This window comes from Drosophila ficusphila, unplaced genomic scaffold, assembly GCF_018152265.1.
Source record: "Drosophila ficusphila isolate 14025-0441.05 unplaced genomic scaffold, ASM1815226v1 contig_286, whole genome shotgun sequence".
In the NCBI taxonomy this organism is placed as follows: Eukaryota; Metazoa; Arthropoda; class Insecta; order Diptera; family Drosophilidae; genus Drosophila; species Drosophila ficusphila.
This window is the reverse complement of record NW_025064189.1, coordinates 9,127,558-9,150,727: the sequence shown is the minus strand read 5'-3', so window position 1 is coordinate 9,150,727 and position 23,170 is coordinate 9,127,558. Positions and strand designations below refer to the sequence as shown.

General features: G+C 40.4%; 2 protein-coding genes across 11 annotated transcripts in view; both read right to left on the bottom strand.

Moving 5' to 3' along the window:
* Window positions 1-23,170, bottom strand: part of LOC108099269 (protein nutcracker) — a 91,885-nt gene that overhangs the window by 31,287 nt on the left and 37,428 nt on the right. For 8 of the 10 annotated variants that reach the window (XM_017202684.2, XM_017202692.2, XM_017202699.2 and 5 more), the window contains 3 exons: window positions 22,383-22,547; window positions 22,221-22,319; window positions 20,168-20,593 (listed from right to left, as the gene is read on the bottom strand). In XM_017202684.2, the coding sequence (XP_017058173.1) occupies window positions 20,168-20,593; window positions 22,221-22,319; window positions 22,383-22,547 (690 nt within the window). Of the gene's footprint in view, window positions 1-10,746; window positions 11,621-17,393; window positions 17,606-20,167; window positions 20,594-22,220; window positions 22,320-22,382; window positions 22,548-23,170 lie in introns of those variants that run through there. The other 2 variants (XM_017202721.2, XM_017202730.2) reach the window with 2 other exon arrangements.
* On the bottom strand, window positions 5,792-7,978 carry LOC108099327 (sodium channel protein Nach). Its single transcript, XM_017202782.1, has 3 exons — window positions 6,305-7,978; window positions 6,055-6,237; window positions 5,792-5,978 (listed from the first exon to the last, which is right to left on the bottom strand). Exons 1-3 carry the CDS (start codon window positions 7,269-7,271, stop codon window positions 5,860-5,862), a joined length of 1,269 nt encoding a protein of 422 aa, XP_017058271.1. The 5' UTR covers window positions 7,272-7,978; the 3' UTR covers window positions 5,792-5,859.

The window sequence follows — 23,170 nt, the reverse complement described above, 5'->3', positions numbered from 1 at the left end:
AGAAGGAGGAGCCACAAACCAAACCGAATAATACACCGCATTTTCCTTATTGAGTTCCCTGGATCTCCCGACTCATCCCGATAAAAGCAGAGAACAATGAAACACGAATTTAATCAACACGGAGCGTGGTTGGATTTCTATAGAGCGAAAACAAGTTGATGAATTATTGTAATTAAGTGAACCGAAAGCAAATGAGCGCCCAAACGAGCACAATGTCGGGGCAGGAAAGAAGGATGTTGCGAAATTAATGCCGAGTGGCATGTGGCAGACAAGCAGCAAATTAAAAGAGCCCAAGTCCAAGTCATTAGCAGGCAACAGGACTCAACTACTGGGTATCTTCACAAAAAACTAGGAATACAACTACTAGGAATAGAGATAACAGAATAAAACTTAAATAAACTTACGTAGCCTCTTCTGAATTCCTAGTAAAATCTATAAGAAATCCTTTAAGTTTTTTGAACTTTTCTTCACTTTCACTTGAAAATTTATTTGGCTGTTACTAATAGGTGCACTTGGTTCGTTGGACTTCAGGCGCACAGGAGATTTTCGAGAAAACTACTGAAGTTGGGCAGAAGTGTCGCAGAGATAACTTTCCCGTTGATGAGCAAACACTTCAAAGTCATAACTCGATGGCACTGAGTGTCGCCCTCCTCATTTCCTGGCGCGTCCTTGGCCGTGTCCTTCTGCCCGTCCCTGTCCCTGTCCTCTTGGTCCTTTCAGCATCAATGCCAGGCTCCATCATTGTCAGCTGGCTGCAGAGGAAAAGCCACAGCAGTGACACGCCGAAAAGGAAGTGTGTTCCTTCCTTTTGCCCCTGTCCACAAGGTTAAACATGGGGTCTAAATATAACCAGCGTTACAGTGATTTGAATTGAAATTCCCTCGATCTCCAGGGCAAACCGAAAGCTAATCAAGGCCAGGAATACGTTGAAGGTCCCCTGAGGGGAAAATCAGACTTCATCTCGAATGCGCAACAAGGGAAAGCCTCGCCTCCTTCTCATCCTCCGAAAAACTCAAGGAAAAACCAATGCCAAGTAGTTAGTATAGAAAACACAAGTTTACACGAGTTTATGGATGCTACGGCGAATCTATAGAGGCTAAGATATGTGAGACAACCACGCGATGAATGACAGAGCACGAGGAAAGGGGAAAGGAGAGGGGCAGAGGCGGGGCGAAAGAGACAGCCAGCTGGGACAGAGAAAGAGACGGGGAAAACTATGGCGGCGGGCGTCCTTCCGCTTTGTTGTTCCCAATGACAAGGGAAATAAAGGGGAAGGCGGCCCAAAAGAAAGGCTAAAAGAAAACACCAAACAAACAACAGATAGCTGCCGAGGAATCACAAAAAGGACGGCTGCCAGCATCGAGCGAAATGCTAAGGAAAATGAAAAATAAATACCAGAAAATGCAATTGAAATTTTTGGCCGCAAACAAAAATAAAGTATAAAGAAAACAAAGATAAACATCGGATGGCAAAGTAATAGCGGTATAGGCAGGCCTTTAAATAGGTTTCCCCAGCATTAAATAATTAAGATACATTTAAAAATAAATTTCAATTTGGTTATTCGAAACATACGGATAACTCTTGAACCCTTCATTGAATTCTTATAGATTTTTGTAGTAATTTTTCATATCTCCATTGCCATTTTCACAGGACGTGAAAAAAACAATAAAGGACCAATAGCTGGAAACTGCTTACATAATCACAAAAATACATAGTCAGCGCCGCAGAAAGAGAGAGCACGACTCGAATAGAAAGGGAGGGGGCGATGGAGCCTTGGAGCCTGTGAACTTGGCTTTCAATGTTGTGCGACTTGAACTTGAATTCGCTTTTCGCCGACAAAAACGGCACGTGCTGGGAAATGCGGAAAAGCTTTCGGCTCTCTTAAATCGCAACTCGACTCTCTTGCGAAGAATACAACTTTCCCTTTCGCATTTAAAATGCCAGTGACGCAAGTTATCAAAAATTTATCAGCCGAAAGAGAGGAGCAACAGGAATAACAATGATGTGCCCTCCTTCTCTAAAAAAAAATCTAGTTCGGTCATATTTTAGTTTTTTTAGGTGAGGATGCAAACAGGTTGTTTGCTCGCCAGACAAAGGACCCAATCTTGGAGGAGGGTTAAGAGTTAAGGCCGGAGCAGGCTTGAGAATTGGCCAAATTAAATTTTAATAATTAAATGCACACAAAGACGAGGGCACGTGCAAAATTTGCATGCGAAATTCGGTTAAGAACTCAGCTCAGCGAGCACATGCCGTTGCATAAATAAAATCGCTTTAAAGCGAAGCCCACACTCAAACACACACACACACACATACAAGGAACAGGAAAAATGACAATGACAGGGATGAATCCCGAGTCCTGGATGTTCCCGCCAGGCAATGTCAACTTTGATTGAACGGACAGGACTACAGGACGAGCGACGGGAGGACAGGAATCGCTCCTCGATTGAGAGGACTTGTCCCTGAAAGCATTTGCATAAGACTCCGGGACTTACACAACGGTCAAGGGCGGCGGGGAAAGCGGAAAGCGGATCGGAAAAGCGGATTGGAAAGTCGGCAGAGGAAAATCATGCAAATCGCAAAGGACGAATTGGAATCGGTGCAGGCAACATAGTCGTTAGGGGGCAAAGAAATCGCAAAGAGCTCTTCACCGAAATCGATACAAATTATTTTGAATTATTTTTTGTAATTGGGCGCAACGTTTCAAGTTGTTTGTCAAAGGCGAAATTGAAATTTGCAAGTTTCTTTCGGCTTATTGAATGTAGCATTTTATATTCAGTGTGCATTCTAAAGTCTGAAGTCTCGAGCAAGCAGAAATTAAAGTGCATTATTCAATAAAGAAGTTGAAAATTTCAAATAAATATTTATGATAACTGAACTAATGGAAGAAATAACTTCAGTGTGAGCATAAATTTATACGAAAATATGGAAATAAATAACGAACCCCATATTGTATGGCTTTTAAGTCAAGCACATACAAAATTTGCCATACATACATTTAGCCAGGAAATTCAATTTGCATTTCTTTAAACCACAACTCCTGGTATTTCCTTATTCCCAAAAAGCCACCGCAATGTTATCCCCCGAAATCTAGGAAGACTCTGGGAAAGGACATGCGGAAAAGCTTAGATAAACTACAGAATCCTTGGGACGCCGTCGCACGTAATTCATTTTTATGAGCTGCCACAACTTGTTGGCTCTGGACAGTTTGGTTTTAGCCAACTTAACGAAAACAAATGATAATCATTTTCGTTCTCATTTTCTGCCCGCAAAATGCAAATAGACCAAAAAACAAGTCGGCAACTTGGCGTTGGCTTTGGCGTTGGCTTCGGCCAAATAGATAAATAGAAAGTCCTTCTCATGGCCAAGGTTGTCTACCTTTTTGTTTGGGACGAGAGCCAAATTGCTGCGACTTGGTTGCAGGAAAATCGTCGCGAACAATGGCGGACAAAAGGAAAAATCACGGAGGAAGTCCTGCAGACAGAACAGCGACAATAAATATAGTCGACTGCAGACAAGTCCAAGGATAAGCCCATAATTAACTTGGCCAACACAACATGTCGAACTTGAGTGAGAGCAGCTTAAATTGAAATTGCCCTGCCAGGAAAAATATATAAATCAGGTTGTGGCGGGCAGGGAGATAGTGAGAGGTTTTGTTGCACAAGTAGCAAGTAAAATGCGTTGTAATTGCCGAAATCAAATGGCCGTAATTTACGTTGACAAGGACACAACTACGGTTTTATTTATGCAAATCTCCTCGCCCAGGACGACGAGCCAAGTGCGTGTGTGTAGGTGGACAGTTGAGGGAGATGCCGGCCAAAAATGTTCCATATTAGAATTATGCAAATGAGACAGTCAACATCGATGCAGGACTCTACTCCGCTGAAGGCGGAGGAAGGACTCTGTTTAGGTATGCCTAATGTCCTTGGGACCCACATCCACATCCACATCCCCGTTCCTATACGATCGGAGTTTGCCGAGCGGCGAACAATGGCAGGCAATTTGGGGCACAAGTTGAAGCAGTTCGAAATGTTTAATTTGAACCAATTTCATTTCAAGTTTTCACCAAAAACTTTTTAGCCGCCGCCCAAACTCACGGAGGCCTTAAGAAATGCATGATGGTGATGGTAATGGTAACAATGTCCGCTTTTTCATAGAGATTAAGCAAGTTTTTAAACGTTAAATTTGGGAGTAACTTAAAGCCTAAGCAGAAATCTAGGGTATTGAATATTTAACTGGAAAACAGTAATTGAATTAAGTTAGGCTGTCAAAAATCAAAGACTATTTTGACAGGATCCCCACTCAAACTCGGGACCTCTCAAATATCCCAAATTAGTTGCCGCTAAATCGGAATACCCGAATAGACTGTAATGTGACACATTAAGCGGCACCAATTGAATTTCCCCCGAAACTGTTGCCAGGAAGAGCCGGAGTGGAATGCTTTTGATCAGCAACTCATCAGACTGCGAAAAAAAAAGTAATAAAACGGGGAAAAAATATAATGTCAGGACAAGCCGCCGCCGCATGCGGAATACTTTAAAAGGAATGCCGAAGGTCCCCGCTCGGAGATATTTATGTATAAATTGTTTTCGCTTTTTTCGGAGGCGACGGGAAGGTGAAGGACATGGCATCGCATGTCCTTGCGCTCAGTGGCTCTATGTGTGTAATATAGAGCAGATATCCGCTTCTCCTCTCCACTTTTTCCCCGTAAATCAACGGAGCCGGGGAAATCACTTAGGACCATGACGCTGCCTGATAAGTTGGCGGTTCTGAAATTAATGGAGACGTTCGCCTTGCTCGATGCTTTTTGCCCCCAGGAGGCTATTAAATGTGTGCAGCTCCTAGATTTTACTCCATGCTTAGATTGCACTTTTTATCGCCAGATTTTTGATAATTCATGGCTTGGTATAAGCACTCCTCAGATTTTTAGAGCTTCTTGGCTTTACGTTTCAATTGATTGAACATGATTTGTGGCAACTGAGAGAAGTCCATCAAATTTTTTTGTTAAACATAACCCAGTCCATATGGGAAAAGCTTTTTCCATGAGCTTTTCGGATGAAAATTTTTCTTAGCTGATTTCCCCACTACCTAACAGCTTTTCGTAAGCTTTTCTCTGTTAACAGCGCGATTACAGTTTCTTTTAAACAGGTATTTCAAATTTTAAATCTTAAACGCAATAAAACTTACGCTACGTAGTAGGGTCACCATTTTCTTGGGAAAACTCACCTGCAACGAAAGAAAGAGGAATTTTATTATTCAAAAGCTGACAAGTCAGTTTGGAAAAAATCAATACAGTAAAACGCACGATAAAGTGCACTTGAGAAAGGTATTCACACTCACAAAAGTTCACTGAGAAAAAAAATCTAAATCGCAAATTGAATTATTACCATAATTTAAAATCCTCAATATTAACACCATCTTTCTTAGTAATATGTTATTCAATTTTAAACCATTCAATGCACATTCTGGTTTTACTGGTTTGTACTTTTTTGTATTTGTCATCGAAAAATCATGTTTAATGAGACAACATTTTTCCTTTCAGTATTTGCACGAGGAGATACATTCCCCGTATCTTTGTTGCCGCTCAGTCGTCATCAAGTGGCCCCCAGGCGACGAACAAGCCGAGACGATGAAAAAGGGGCTCAGCAGACCACTTAACCTTGATGATCGGCACACTCCACGGCTAAGCTACACCCACCACCCCCCAAAGAGCACCCCTTCCTGCCCCTTTTTCGCTCATTTATTTCGCCTCGGTTACAATTCAAGTCATCAAGATTAATGCGCCCCTGTCGCTCGCACGTTGTCGCCGAGATACATCACATCGCATCTGTCCACACGGCGTATGAGTAACATTTAACTTAATTAAATCTCCGGCTGCCGAAGATAGTTGGACCATAGGCGAAAGACCATGAAGTAGATCAACTCGAAGCCACTGATGAAGGAGCAGCCGATGCAAATGCCCAGAACGCCACCGACGTTTGCTTGGATTAAATATGTATCGTAGGTAAATATTTAATTAAATTAAAATGAATTTTTTTAAGAGTTGTGCAAACTCACACAGCATCTGATACCAATGGTAGAGAATGTTTGCTTTGTACAGCTGCCGACGTGGAGTCACGTATTTAAAATTCACTTCGCTTCTCCACGGATGCAAATATCCCAGGATTTTCTTCTTTAATCTATAATACAGTTCATTGCAGAGCGGCAGACACTGGGCGCACTGAGATGGGGACCAATTCCCTGGATTTGAATTAAAGTCAAGTAATCTAAGGAGCTCTATAGGATAGACTATAAAATCAAAACTCACTTTCCACCAACTGCAAACAAGTTACATTCTCCAAAGTGCAGTGCTGAAAAATATCCTCGCTCAACTCGAAAGGATATGGCACACACTGGCAATTAATTAGCGTGGCATTTAGTTTACACTCATTGAGGCACTTTTCCCGGCTTTTGCCCTCTTGGGGAAAATAACAACCTCGCTTTTCTATGGCGTACTCTCTTAATTGAGGATTTCCCTGAAGCTCCATAACTTCCACTTGTATTGCTGCCACTTCGCCGGGGTTAATGCTAATTCTGCCCAGCCAACTCGGAACATGCAGGCTAAAGCCGGGAAAGTTTTCCTTTAAAGGATATGCATCTTCTTGCGAGGAGTCCAAAAAAAGAGAAAGTTCTCCCGTGAGATTCGCTTTGCTTAAGGCACAACAAATTCCTTGGTTATGAGCTTTCAGTATAAATAGTTCTGAGCAATTTACTGGCATTTGATTAACTTTACAACTTTTTATTAAGGACTCACAGGCGGGAGTTAAAGTTAGCAAAAGAAGGCTAATATTTTGAACATCCAGTAAAGTATTTATATTGAATACATCCTCTGGTTTAACAGACAAGGGATCAAAGTAACCCGAGAGCAATGATAACTCATTCAGCCAATACTCTTCGGAACTTTGGTTGTAATTAAGCAAACCCTGTGCATATCTAACCATTTTCCTTCGACTAAACCTATATCCACTGCATATTTTCAACTCAGGAAAAAGCATTTCCTCTTCTACAACTTGCACTTCTGAGAGCTCTGTAATAGATGAGTAGCTGAGAAATTCCAGAATCATGGCAAACACGGCATAAGCAGCGAAGAGTATGCCAAAACTAATAAACAGAAACCAGAAGATTCTCTGAATCCGGCGTCTTCTTATAAAGTAAAGCAGGCCGAAGCCATTGAGACTTGTTTTTCGAAAATATTCCACCACTGTTTTATTGAAAGCCTCTACAATTCGAGACATTTTGGCAATACTAAAGTGATATTTTTCCTGCACTACATTTTATAGCTCCTAAGCCGGGTAATTATGGCATTGAGAACCCCGATTATCCAGTGAAGATAGCTCCTCGAGTGTCTCCAGCCGAATAAATAACGTCAAATTATATTAGCTCAACAAGTTGAAGGCGTGGCTGAGTGGCCATTAATGGAAATGGCAGTTGCCGAGTATCGTAAGTCGAAACATGCAACGACTGTCAACTGTAATTTACCGGAGAGCTATGGTAAACACACAAGAAACACATTCACATTCACAGATACACACCCACACAAGCTAATCAAATATATATCACGCTAATGCTAAGGGTTGCATATTAATGGGATTTAGAAGGGAAACCCCCTTTTCTACGAGTTCTAGTAATAGCCTAATTCTATGTCTAACAATTTATACCATCACCATTCGTCAATCTATTTTTATGTAAACTAGCCTCTCAGTGTAAGACGACGAAAAGTCGACCTTCAAGAAATGGAAAACTTTGAATGCAGTTTTATTAAGGATGCGATTACAAACAGATTAGAGGTATGCCATTTAAGAATCGGACAAAAATTGGCAAATTTATGGCTTACAAGTGTAAGCTTGCCGAAGCTTCCTTTCTTGTTTAGTTCTTAAAAATAAGCATTGGTATATTGCAAACGAAAATTAAGCTTATGGCTGACCCAGTTAAAGAGAGAAATGTTTTTATGTTCCGATTACCTCAATGCATAAACCTATTCCAGCTTAAATCTCTGGCACTTGTTACCAAAAATAAATCTAATAAGGAACATGAATGGATTTTTGTTGCCCCAAAACTAGCTTGTAATTCCCTCAAGCTCCTCTCGCCATCTCTTTTACTCCCAATCTAGCTCTCTCTCTCTCTTTCTTTTCTCCCCCTTAACAAACTCCCTTTCATTCGGACCACAATAATCCAACTGGGCAAACAAGTTGAAGAGCTAAAACGCAATGCGAACAAACAACAACATCTGTGGGATAAAACTAAATAAAAACGAAACACAAATTCCAATAAGACGCACACCAATACACCGAGCACACACACATGGGATATGCAGAAGAAGAAGAAGCACCATACAACCCACACACAATAATTTCCGGTTCAATTAAACGCTTGTTTATTTATTTATTTATACGTAGCTTCTACGGGCGATTCACTCTAAGATGGGAGGGGATAAATTGAGGGGGGCGTCGTGTTTTCGATTTAATTGTGGGGGCAGAGACTTGAAAGAAGAACAGCCAGAAGAAATTCCACTCATTTGCTTATGAATGAACTTGGCCCACAGAAACTTGGCCAAAACAAAACATGTGGCATAAAAGTCAAAGATGAATGGATTTCCCATGCCATTTCGATTTAGTGTCATTTAAGAAATTTTACGGCCAGAAAAACAAATAAATTTATTTATATATTTATAATCAGTTTTCCAAATAAGCAACTCGACCAGGCGGGTAATAAAATAATGTCCTCGTTAATAGCTGAGGAAGCCCATTGGAAATGGTTAATCCTGTCAAGAAACGAGCGACCTCAAAATGGATTACTAAAGCGCTCGGAGGCGAATGCCACCGGCGAAATTTATGCAGCCGTAAAAGCGGGGAAATTGCCAAGAGGAAGGGGCTAAATAAACTGTTGGGAAGGGGTGATTCAAGAGGCAGGACGACAAGGGCAACTAACCGCAAAATGATTGCATACTTTAATGGGCCAAGCACTTAGGCAGCCTCCCCCTCCCCCTCCCCCTCCCCTCTGCACACTTCTCCCCTTCGTCGACGCTTCTTCACCGCCTTCTTAACCCCTTCTGCACTTCTCCATGGTTGTCTCGATACTCTTGCTTCCGCTGTAAAATTGCATCAGTAAAAATAGCGCAAAAATTGAATAAAACTAACTGGAAGAGAGAAAGTGGGCGGCAAATGGGCGTGTGCAACGCATAAATGTGAAAGGTTAGACTTGCAATGCGTGTCAGGAATGCAAGAGAGCCGCACAGCGGAGAAAGGGGATAGAGATAGAGACAGGGGGGTAGAGAAAGCATCGGCCAAGAAAGGGTTAAGTGCTTACTCATACTTTGTGGCTTATGGAATGCAAAGGCGAAGGCAAGGAACAGATAAGGGAGAGAAAGTGTCCGGGGAAAGGAGGAAGAAGCAGCAAAAGGAGGCTGCTAAGTGCCCGAAGGCTTTCTCTGCCTCGCAAGTCACGGGAAATGCCTCAAACGAGATGGCTCAAGTATGCTAACCATTCACAAAGAATTTCAAATTCCAGGTGTTAAAAATAAAGTACAAATACAATAAATATTTCAGCCCGAAAAGAAAGTGAGAGAGAAATGTTTGGGGTTTTTAAAGTGTGATGGGTCTAATTGGAAATTTATTGCATGATAAAATTATTTAACATGTAACTACAAAAAAATATATTTATAAATACAAAATGTAAGGATCAACAACAAACAACAAAATCTGATATAATAATGCACCATCAATTCTGAGTTGACTGACAATCAGGTCAATCAGGGAGCACAAAGTGCACTTCACCTCCAAACAAATTGAGCCACCACCTCGTATACGTTATACACCTTTCGTATCCCCAATCTAACCAGATAAACAAACTCAAGGTCCGAACCGTCAGACCGCCGAAAAATCCACAAACATTCAAGCAGAAACGAAATCAACAAGGAAAGTGCAAAAGGCAACATAAAAATCACATTGCACTCAAAAAGGCTATCGAGTAATTCACACACACAGGGACACAGGGAAATGACAGGACGTGGAAGAAAAAGAGCATTAAAGCCCCATGAAAAACCATCAAAAGCAGTGAAAAGCCAAAAACACACGAGAAAATCGCCCTGCAAAATGCACAAAAGAAAAACAAAAATAGTCGGGTTGCCATAAAAGTGCTATAACTTAACACTCACCAGCGAATGTTAAGGAAAACTTAACAGAGAGAGCGGAAAACAAGGATAAAGAGCGCGCAGGATGCAGAGCGCAGGCTCTCATTTCCGTTTTCGTGACGTCGTCGGTGACGTTGCATAGAAAAATGCGAAACTGCGTGTGCAGCAGGATGCGAGAAAACCAAAAACCGAAAACTGAAAAAGCGTGACAAAATGGGAAAAGCCTCTAGCAGAGATTTTTTTCCTTTCTGCCAGAGATTTTCCCAGAGAGCCGCCTAATGAGCGGAAGGAAAAGCGGATGAAGTGAGGTTGGAAAATCGTGGGTTGCGACAGGTTGAAAAGCAGTTGGTGGAAAGGGTATCGACTAGGGAATACTATAGTAGTGAGAACATACATAAAACTTTTTTAAACTTGTTATTTAATAAGCCAAAAACTCCTATTAGTCAACTTTTAAACACCTCAAACAATCCAAGAGGAACTAAAGAAATAATAAATTCTAATAAATCAACAAATCAAATGTTAGATTTGATAATTATTAAAGTATTTTCTTTGTGTATTTAAACTCTTATGCATTTTCGTACCTTTGAAACAAGCACAACCCATGATGTAGCCCATCATCAGCGTGGCTTTGATGTCGCCCTTCAAGCTGATTCGCTTGTCTCCCGATTGTCCTTATTCTTCCAATTTCTCAGAGTTGTTGATGTTATTGGTGATTTTGTTGATGATGTGATTGTTTCTGGTGGGGCTGCACTCGTGGAGAAGTGAACGACATCGGAAACAGTCGAGTTTAAAATGGCAGTTATGGGAATAAACTTAATCTCTCGCAGTTTTGCCGCTCGCAGACTTCTTGGCCATGTATTATTTAACACGCAATCTGGGTTTATGAGGCCTCAGGGTCGACGCTTATCACTCTTAACGGTTAACGGGAATTTATGCAATAAGCCCCATGAAACTTTTATTTTCTATTGTGCACCGTCGTACATCACACACTCACAAACTTTGATTTACACACTTGACTTTATCACAAATATTCTAGTTGTCGATTGGTGTTGCTGTCTTTATTGCTAATAAAGCCTTTCGGTTTGATTTCGCTTTATGCTTTTTTTGTGCTATTTTTTATTGATTATCACTTAAAATTGGTTTGGTTTCTTATGTTGCGTTGCTTTTTGTCTTGCCTCTCTGATTGCTTTTCCTTATTTGGCTGACTCTCTGCTCTTCGCGATTATCTTTGTGCGATGATTGTGGAAAATTTGCTCATTCTCGATGATTTCACTCGTTGCGTTTTAATATCGGCTTGTTTTTGTTTTGTTGCTTTTTTTCAGTTGTGCGTTTGCATTTTATAATTTATTTTACTTGATTGTGCAGTTGTTGTGGTTTGTGTTTGTTGAATTTTAATTTATAGTATCACAAAAGAGAATCTCTGACGCGCCAGCAAGAACCAATTAAAATCGTTATTAATAATTATGTGAAATTAATCATAAACATTTAAGGAAGCTGTAAACGCTTTTTGTGCTTGTATTTGGCTGGGGGAATTAATTTTGGGGTTGATAAATTGGACGGCTTTATGACGAAAGCGTCAAAAGGCGAGAGCATTTACTCGGAAAATGTATTTAAAATGCGTCAGAGGTCGAGTTTAAATTGGTTGTTAAGCCCCCAGTAAGTTTATTGGCATTGATTTCCAAAGATTAATTTTATATATTTGTTAAGACCACCCGAAACAGCCTGCCTCGACAATATTCTTTATTTGACTAAAATCGCCAGTTCAAGTCGCCGCTTAGTATGAATAATTTGCTTTGTTGTGTCACAACAATCTATTAAAATACAAAAAACCGTTTTAGGCAATCAACCATACGCGTCAAAAACACTCACGACCACTTTACACACGGGTTAAATTTCAGTAGAAACTTTAAAATAGCAGTGCTACCCACTTGAAAGCCACTGGCCTGAATTGTGTCCTTATTTGCCCAAACAAGCAGCCCATTGTCCATAAATAAGCGGCAGACACAAACAAAAACACTTGCTGGAAAACTGTCAGTGGCCCAAATTGATAAAGATTATCCGAAAGCCAATGCGACAGGCACGGCCCGATGCCAGAAAAGTATGAAAAAAAAAAACCAGAGAGAGGAAAACTGTGACTGCATTGATCAAAAATCCACCCACCCACGAAAATTCCAATTTAAATTGAATTCCAGCGGGGGGCAATGGGACTTTATTCAATGCGATTCTGGGAATAATTAAGTACCGCAAAAAGACAGCCTGAAAAATGAGAAGTGAAATACCGGAAGTTGCAGTGAGACGAATTTCTCGCCAGCCAATTGTTCATAATTAAACACTCTGGCCAGCGGCAAGCGGAGCAAACATGGGAAATCAACGAGCGACCACATCAAGTATACGCCACCATAAAAGTGAATTTTTTGCGCGCGAGAATTATAATTGATGGCGCCCACATTCTGTTCCAATATCGCTTCCATATCCCTCCCCCTCCCCCCTCGATGCCACGCTGTGTGGATTTTACGGCCCCGGCTGGAGGTCAGTAGCACATGCTTCCAGAGGTGAAACATTTCGAGGGGACGGGCAAGACATTGACATTGTCATCATTCGACTTTTATGGCGCCTTTAAAAATGTATCTCGAAATTGTTGCCATCGCTGGAGCGAAGATGGCGAAATGCGAGATGAGTAGCAAGTGGAGGAAGTGAAATTTTGAGGCGAAAAACGAACTTGAAACACCCTACAAATCCAGGAACTCAATCGAAATAACTTTTGATGATAAATAAAAAACTTAAAGAAAAGCCTATTATATTTTATTTTGCTTGAATATTTATTATATACATTCTTTTCTACCAAAGAAACATCCTTTTCACAAAAATTGTGCAAGCCAAAGAAAGTGTATGTATGCGAAATGAAAAATGAAAAAATGAAAGATTTCGGGTGCCTTTCAGTTTGTTTTTCGCCCATTTGTTCTTTGGCTCTGCCTTTTTGGCAATATGTTTACACTGGGGGAATGCGAAAACAATAAATCGGGAAAGCGGCGAGAAGAATTTCCTAATTAATGAGCTCGAGGGTCGAGGCGTCCGAGATACTTGTGTATATATCCTGAGAAATATAAATTTGAACAACAAATTAGCCGGGGTCCAAGTAGATCGACCACCCACCCGCAGGAGCGGCAAAACAGAGGAAAACAAGAGGGGAAAGCTCCGAAATAATGGGAAAGCGAACCCTGTTGACTCATTTGCATGTGTTGTTGTCTCGCGAACAGGAACCGGATATCCAAATGTCGAAATTACGAGCGTCGGACATGCAACCGAAATATATATAGGTATAGAATTGGGAGTGGTCGGCAGACAAGGGCGGACACACGTCTCTATTTGGTCACCCCGATTGGGCTATTGACTCTGCCCCCGAGCCCTCAGTTTTCCGGATTTTAATTAGCTAAATTAAATTCGCGTTCAAACAATACACAGCTGCGAATGAAAATCGATTTAGCGCTGGCGACTCTGCACATTTATTTCCATTATAATAGAGAGATATTGTCCGCTCGTTGGGAGGGCAAACAAATTGAAACGTGTTCATTCATCAGGTGACCTCAACTAATGAGCCGGTTAGCCGGAGCAAATAAAACAAGAAAACCGCATACAGGTGGCAAACCCGAAAAATTGGAATCGAACTATGCAGGAAAATCAATAAGAGATATTAGAATTTTTTGCTTCCAAATCTTTGTTGTGGTTTTAAAAGTGGATTCCACTTAGGTTTTTAATATTGTCTAGGCATGCCTATGTAAGTTTATATTGATTGATACCGTTGAAGCAATCTATAGCTTATCACTCCCCCTGTCTTCTATAGAACACCCTTGATGAGTAAGTACACCCAGCCTTGGAGGAAAATAGAGAACAAAATAATATTAAATAGCCCGCCCAGATTACGTGGTTCCAGAGACAGTAGAAATCTCCACGCAGCGCCATTGGCCCGACTAATTGCATTATCAGGCTGACTCAATTAGGCATTGTGTACTCTATATATATAAGATATACACGCATATATTGCTTATCTTCGGCTATGCGCTTTTAATGAGATTTCGTTTCGGGGAAGAGTCGAAACAAGAAGAGAATCTTCATTAGATTAGAATGCGGAGATTGGTGGAAAAAAACGATATGGGAATGAAAAAGCAAATATTGTATAATAAATTATATATCGTCGGCAAAATAAATATTTTTCACAAGTTGTGTGTTTGGCCAAAGCAAATGTTGTGTCATAAATTGTGTGCTTTATAATTCCTCAACAAATTTTGTTGCTTCTTGTTTGCAAAGTATTTTGTTGTCGTTGTGTAAATATTAAGTTTGAGAATCAAAACTAAAACCAAATGCTTAAACAAGCGATACAGGAATGTATGTTATAAATGTATGTGTATACCAAGACAACTGATAAAAATAATATATATCTACACCTATACAATCCTTTGTTTATTCGATATCTCTTTGCTGGCAGTTCAATATACCCTTATCTATTTAAGCAAACTTTCATTTTTCTTTCAGTGGTCATTAGCCCTAAGTACTTGGCCATAAAAATAAAACTAATGGCCATAACTCACTTAGGTAAGCCCCCAGTGGGAGTCCGCAAGAGAGAGCAACAGGATGAGTGTTCACTGTACGGCGCACTCTCATTACAAAGTGCGTGACCTAGCCCAACAATGACTTCCAAGTGCTTTTCTCAGCGGGAAGGGCTATCAATTTGATGACTGACACTATTAAACAAAGTCGGAGCAACTTAAGCTCAAGATGATTCATCGGTGGATGAACACAAGCAACTCAGAGAGTGAAGAAAAAAATGCAATTTGTTATTCAAATGATTTGGAAATCACGATACACTGATGCAGACTCTTCACACACACAGATGCACAGCAGGGATGCAATAGGAAAACAAACAGGAAAAGGTGGTCGACCTCGACGGGCTAAAAAATGGTTGCAAATATTATAAGAGCAGGAAATCCTCATAAAAACGGTTCTCAAAATTGTTTGAGAAATAAAAATATGAATGAAAGGCATGGCCATTTAACATTTATAGGAAATTTTGTATGATTTTTGTCAGCTCAATATTTAAAAGGATTTTCAAGTCCTTTGAAATGCAAGAATTTTATAAACAATGCAATGCAACAAACCGGGAGAGGGAATTAAAAAGGATATACCAGAGAGCGATGAGAAAGGAAAACAAAGGTAGAAAAATACAGAGAAATCTCAGTGGAGCAGGAAGAGAGAAACGCAGAGAAGCAGAGAGAGAAAGAGAGAGAGAGACGCCCAATGGTAGGCAACACTTTTCCCAAACGTCAACGCTGCGTATGCGTAATGTGAGCGAACAGTAAGTCGAAAGTGGAATGGCGGAAAATTAAAGTTTACTGCACGCCCCTGTCTGCCCCCTTTTTCGTACACCCCCACTTGGGAATCGTGGGGAGGTTCCCAGCCCGGCTTGCCCCCTTTTTTCGACAGCTCCAACGACTTCCTGACGTGCAGGCGAGCGCAATTTATGGCGTGGCAATGCGTATGGCCCGCAAAGGGGGGTTCAAAGCGGAGCAGGGGTGCCTTTTCAGGGGGGTTCCAAACGCAACACCCTGTAAATGGACACTGGGGTGTCCTAAGCCAGGCAATAAAAACATTAATATTCATCAACCTAAATGTAGAATAGCGCTCTATAACATCTACTGTTTAACTTAAGAGGTCAATCAACAACAAACTTCACCATTGTACAACTTGATTTATCAACTATAAATAAAATGTTTAAATATTTTAAAGATTTTGAAAAACAATTGAATCACCCTACTTCCACAGACACACATAAATTAAACTGCATGTTTGGACCGCGGAAAACGGGAAAAGTGGGCGGCAGAAGTTCAACCGTGTTTAATTTGCCTTCTTACACTTTTCCTCTCTTTTTGGCCCTAATGCACTCGCATGTTGCATTTACACAAAAATTTCCTTTTATGTGTTTTTCCTTTTTGGAACAAAAATATTTTTGTTTCGCTTTTGTGGGCTTTGTTCGTCGGCGAAACGAAGGAAAATACAAAAGAACAATGTTTTCTTTTTTTGTGCTGCTGGTTTATTTGGTTTGTTGTTTGTTTTTTAATTTTGTGGGTGGCGCTGACGAAGCGTTCTCTCTTTCCCCGATTTCCCTCTTGTTTGTGTTGTTCTGCTCAGTCAATTTAAATTGCATTTATTCAAATTTCGTTGACAAGGCTTGCGGTTTGAAAAGAATGCAATGACTTTGCAGGGAACTTTAAGCGGTGGTTGCTTTTTGTCAAACGGCCGCATTTACAAAATAAGTTTTCAAGGTCCGAGAATTCCTTTAGAAATTTCTATAAAATGACTAACAGTATTATTACATGTGAAAATTTTCGAAATGAATAACAGGCTTTTTATCACCTATTAAGAATGAGTCATTGTATTCCTCAAAGTCTAGAATTTATATTTTAGATAAGAAAAATGCTGTAAAAGCTGGTTTAGTATTTTCAGCGATTAAATGTCAAGTTTTCAGTTGCTTAACTTTCAATGTTTGTCTTTCAAACAAGCATTAAGTTTAGAAGCCTTATTTCCATAACCAGATATCCTCTGATTTAACTGTGAAAATATGGAAATTTTTTTGTAAACCGGTTTAGGTGTACCATATGAGTCTACTATATGTGACGTACAGAATTTTTAATTATTAAATGACATACTTTTGAAAGAATGGTATAACTTTGTAAATATTTGATTATAAAAACTTTTGAGACTGAATTTGACGATGGTAAAAATCCTAAAAAAAAAAAAAAGACTGAGTGTTTACAAATTTGGCACTGAATGCCCTTTATTTTCTTGTTTTACGTTTATGTTCTCTGTTGCACTTTTTCTATAAATTTCGTACTTATTTTTAAACCACTCTCGAATAGAACCCTCTGGGAAAAGGTTCCCACCCAGCAATTATAACACCTTGAAAACTGCACCAATCTACCCGCAGACAAATTCCTTCACCATTCATTCAATGGCCACTCGATTTTCACTTCTAGACATTCCAATTCACGGCTGATTGATGGCTGCAGTATTTTATGAGAGGAAGTTGGCGATAACTTCCTCGTCGGCGTTTGTTTACCCTCGAGTGGGGAACCCAAAAGCCCGAGAAAACCGGCGTATCACCCATGTGACTCCGAAATACAAGCACAAAAAGCGAAAGGTGAACGGGGGGTTCGAGGTATTTAGCTGCAATTACTTTTGCGTATTGTTATTAACTTCTACACTATTATTATGCATTATATTATGTACACGGGTAAATTACGTATTATTTATAAAGCACTTTTCTGCAGTAATGCAAACGATTTCCTACACCGATTTGTTGACTTTTCGGGATGTTTTTATGTGTATTATTTACTATGTATTTTTTTCGACGGACGCGACGAGAACGCGTTATAATGTTAACTGAACTGAATGAGAACTGCGAATCCAATGGATTCGGGCACGGTAGAATAAGTATAAGGTGGTCTTGTCGGGTCCTCCAGTCCGTTACAATCTTTACAATACGTGCGAGTGCAAGGGTATTCACTAGTAAGTGCGAAAGAAATAGCAGTAGAGTGTGGTATTTAACCCTAATGTGGGGCATGGGGTTTCAAATCGACGGTCATATTAGATTTATATGATTTGCTACGTGGTTTATCAACAAGAAGTTAATTAAAACTCTTGTCAAGACACTTGTTTATTTTATGAACCTTCTTCGTTTGATAATTTTTCGATAGGACACCCGGTCTACAGGAACCGGCGTTAACAGAATTGCTTAACATTAAAAGGGACAACGTTTGTGTACTATGGTTCAAGACGAAAGTTTCTTGCGGGTTTTTGGCTGACCGTTAACGGACTTAACCCGAACGTTTTGCCATCGGGGTTCCTATAAAAATGCCCCACGAAAAAGAGAGAGGAAGAGAGCGACGAACAGAGGTAATGGAGGAACAGCCGATAAAAGAGTATGCTCCCCAGCTCTTGGAGAAATATAAAATAAACAAAAGCGCAAAACGTGCGCAGACTGTGCGAGCGAGAAGGCGACACAGATGTAACCGTATGCCGGTTGCAGCTTCTTAGCCAGTGCGACAAAGAGGGGGTAACGGTCAGAAAGAGAGAGCTCCATCCAAATGCAAACGACAATAAAAAGCTTCAAAGTTAAGTCAACAAGGCATCGCGATGAAAATTTAATAGTCATTAAAAAAAAAAAACAACAGTACGATAAGTGTGCGAAGCTGTGCTAATTATCAGAAGAACCTATAAAGATGGAGATGAAAACGAAGCCGAAAACTCTGAAGATTCTTCGGTAGCTCTGCTAAATGTCTGTTCAAGTGTTCTGCCAGACATCCCCACATTTTTCACCAACAGTATGACTTCACTAAATGGAACCAATAAAAAGAAGTTGTAGCAGAATTTTTAAATTTTACTTTTTGTGGAAAAACTTGGCCTTGTTTAAAATATTTGTAGGTTTAAATTGTATTCACTTTAAATAAAAACTTCTTATCGGGGTCCCACTACATCGTGTCTAAGCATTCCATTCAGTTACTTTAACAAGCGATAAACTTTTAGCAAACTGCCGCAAGTGCTCAAAAAAGATTTGAAAAGTGAACAAGAAAGGAAGCTAGCTTCGGCAAGCCGAAGCTTATATACCCTTGCAGTCATCAAATATGTCGAACAAAACACATAAAGGCTAGACAACATTGAAGCTAAGACGATTTTTCTATTCATTTCCCATATTTTTGACTATAGATCATATGGGAGCTATACGATATAGTTGTCCGATTTTGATCAAATTTAACTCGTAATTCAAGAGTCGTAAGAACACTCTATATTCCAAAAATCATACTTTTTTGATGAAAAACAACGATGTTATCAATTTATTTCCATTAATTCTATATATAATTTTCGATCTCTCCTATGGCAGCTATATGATAGAGTTATCCGATTTTGATCAAATTTAATCCGAAATTCAATAACAGTTAGAAAACGCCATCTTGAAGAATTCAAGTCGATCTGATGAAAAACAACAGAGTGAGAATTTTTTATTTCATTCTCTTGTATTGGAGCTATCCGATATAGTCGGCCGATCCGGCTCGTTCCGACTTATATACTGCGTGCAACAACTACACAACTTTTGGGAAAGTTTCAGCACGATAGCTTTAAAACTGAGAGACTAGTTTGCGCGGAAACGGACAGACGGACAGACGGACAGACGGACAGACGGACAGACGGACAGACGTACATACATATTTCGATTCTGCTCGTGATGCTGATCAAGAATATATATACTTTATGGGGTCTGAGGTGTCTCCTTCACTGCGTTGCAAACTTCTGACTGAAATTATAATACCCTTTTGCTCTGCAAGGGTATAAAAAGCAAACACGGATACAGACGCAGAAGTATTTGCATACAGATAAGTACCCAAACATATATGTATGTACATATGAGCGTGGGTGACCCTTAACTAGGCGTTAACTGAGCTTAAATGGGCTTTAAGTGTCTCTAATTTATGGCTTACGTTGATGGCGAAATCAAGTGGGACAGACGAGTGCAGTGGCCACTTAAAAGTTAGGGTTAAATCCACATTGTGCTCCCAACTAAACTTCAAGTGTGAGAGTACTACATTTTATAATTAATTTAAATTGGGGGTCCTGTCCTAATTTCAACCCTTAAATGACTTACATAAACTGCTTTGGAAAAATATATAAAAAATTATTTTGCATACTTATGGGCTGCATTTTATGTAGTCAACTGCATGTAGGTGAGAAGTAAAATACTTGTAAAACCGTTCAATATAGAACTGGGAAATCTCTCCCAATATTCAATGGATATTACAAATAAAATGATATATAAATTCATATGAAATTATTTAAGTTCTTGAACGAAGATTTCCGCACAAAGCAGCCATCAAATCTCTCTTAATAAATTGAACCCAATCTTCATTCACTCAAAAGATCCTTTTCATTTGCCTTAATTGAAATTCTAAAACTCACCGTTATTGTTGCTGATGGCGAATCGCTGCTGCAGCTGCTGGGCCAACGCCTGGTGGTGCTGGGCGAGGGGGGTGAGCGGTGGAGGGGGCTGACCCACGCCCAGTTGCTGGGGCGCCGACTGCGAGTGCGGGACTCCGCCGCTCAACGAGGACGTATCCGAGGAGCCGTCGCCGCCGCCACCTACTCCGCCACCCACGAGGCCATTGGCCATGGAATTCTGGGGGTTCTGTCCGTTGAACTGCTGCACGGAGATCGAGTTGGGGAGTCCCTGGCTGGCGGAGATGAGCGGGTTGCCGGCGGTGCCGTAGGTGGTGGCGTTTATGGAATTGTTGGCCTGGCTCATGGAATTGTTGTGGACGGCTGAGTTGAGCAGCGAGCCGTTGGCGGTGGCCCCACTGTTGCTGCTGTTGTAATACGACTCCTCGCCTGCAAATCAAGGACAAAGATCAGTAAGTTGTAAATTAATTTCTAGAGAAAGCTGGTAGACGCTATTGTTTTCTTATCTTATAAACGTTCACAATAAACTTCAGTTATACTTCGTGTAATCTCTTAACAGAGTGCTAAGGCTTATACAACTACCGTTTAATGCCTAATAAATTAAAATTTTTCAACATCAAAAAGGGTTCTCGATTTGCTATCCTCAATCCGAAATGAATTAAAATGTTTTATTTCAACCGTGCTAATTGTTGTTAAGGTGAATAACCTCCCGTAAAATTTCTTGGAAGTAAAGTCTTTTTTGTACCAAGAATTCCAGGAAATTCTTCGCAGAACGCCGGTTAAAGTACCAGTCCATTCATAAAAGCTTTCCTTCAGTAACAACAACGAAACAGCTTTCTTCAGGCGAAAGTCTTTCTCTAAATGGCGCCGCCTATCGTCGAGTAGTGGCAGTGAACTGCTTGCTTTTGCCTTTCGCAAGCAGTTTTAAGTTGAGGTAGGTTCGGATTTCTCGCTATAAAAAACAGATCCCTCCTCCTTCTTCACTTCCCCCTCCACTAGATTCTCATTTGAATGCATTTCGCGTTTTATTGTGGAAAGGCTTCTCCTTGTCTTGTTTCCCCATGGATGCCTTAACTGCCCATGGGCATGGACAATTAGCCGCCACTGATTAATTGACTTTTAGCGGAAAAGTCGCGACTCGGCGACGACAGCGACTCGTAAAGTCCGTTGACAAGGCGCCTCCTTGAGGTGCCACGCCCCCAATCTCGCCTCCTTCGCCTTTTACACTTGGCAAAAGATGTGTCGTTTTGTAGAGCCATAAAAAGTATTAATATCAAATCATACAATTGTAAAGTGAATACCAACTTTATAACCATTTATGGGAATTCAATAGAATTTGTTTAGAATTTAACGCTTTCTTTCTCCCTGTGTAGCCCCCATTTCTGTGGCTCTTTCACCACAACTTGGCCAATTGACGAGATGGCTGGCTGCTTGTCAGTTCAACTACGCAACTCAAGCGGAAGGAAGACGCTTCTTCTTGGCTAGCAAACAATTTAGCAGAGTGCTAACCTGTCTAGTTACGCAGATTGAGAAGGAGGAGGGGATGGGGGCCTCGAGGGGGGAATATCACACTATAAGCCATGGCTATATCGTGCGTGGCTTATGGCCAATTTCCGTTATGCCTGCGCTTGCTTTTGCCGCTCTTTCGGTTGGCCGTAAGCAAAACTTGCTAACAATTGGCAGCCGACAAAAAGTTTTGTTGCACATGGCGAACACGAAAAAAGAAGAAATATAAACAAAGCAAAATATATCGAGAGAAAAAGAGGAAGAGGCCTCAAAAAGTTGTGGAAACAATCAGCAACTTAATTTGTGCGCTTGGCACGCATTAAGAGATTCAACAAATGTATTTGTTTATATTTCGGGGAAGTTTTTGGGATTTTGTGGATTCTTTGATACTTTTTTTTTTGGATTAAATGATTGTTAATTTGTTAAGGCCAGCAGTCATAGAAGGTCTTTAAAACTACGTGAACAATTTATTGAATTGAACCTGACCTTTGGTTAGCTACAGCTTTGTATTTATTTTTTTATTTTACTTAAAACTTGGTTTAGAACTCACCTGGTTCTGGAATATTGCCCAGGGGACTCTCTGGCATAAGAATCCCCTTTTGCACTAGCTCTTCACGATTGGCACGCACAGAAATCTTTCGCTCCAGAGCTGAAGTAACAAATAAATAACTAATTTAACATTCAAATATACTACAATAGTTTATAAACTTACATTTGGAGGCCGCCTCGAACTTCTCGCTCTTCTTTTTCCGCCTCCATTTCCAGGGCTTGAAGAACCTTCCCAGGGCACTCAACTTGCTCTTTCTTTCCAAGGGCGGAGTCCTGGTTCCGGATCCCAAACTATTTGTGCGTATGGCAGCTCCATTCTGTTTCTTAGCTGCAATTTAAATCAGAGAAATCAATTATAAATTGGGGAACATTCAAATGAAAAGCTGGAGTCAGCTTAATCTGTCAATATTTATTTTCTAGCATTAGTTCATATCCATAAAAGACAATCTGTTTATCTTCCTTGGCAGCAATCGAAAATGGATACGAAGAGGGGCAATTGGCAATTAGCATACATCGCAAACATTTCAATGGAAACGCTCTTGCGGAAACGGAAGCGGGCGTTCCCCCATTTTGGGCCACCGGTTATTAAATGGCCGACATTCCACGCCCCCTTTTACCGCTATTGTGTCGGAATGCCGGCATGTTGTTTTCAGTTTTGTTTTGTTTTTTCGCCGTTGTGGAAAATATGTGCAAACGTCTAAGCAAGCCATCATTTTGCTGCTGTTTTATACGATTGTGCAATAAATAATTAGCTACTCTGCAAGTAAGGAATTTAGTAATGGGTTTTGCAATGGTGCGTAAAATACTATTATGGTCACTAAACATGAGATTTTAAGCGGATTGTAGTCTTTAAAAAACAAGTGTTTTAACATTTTTATTTCCTCCCAAAGACAGTTGTCCAACTAAAGCAAATAAAGTTTCGATTTACGATAAAAGGCTGATAAATTTATT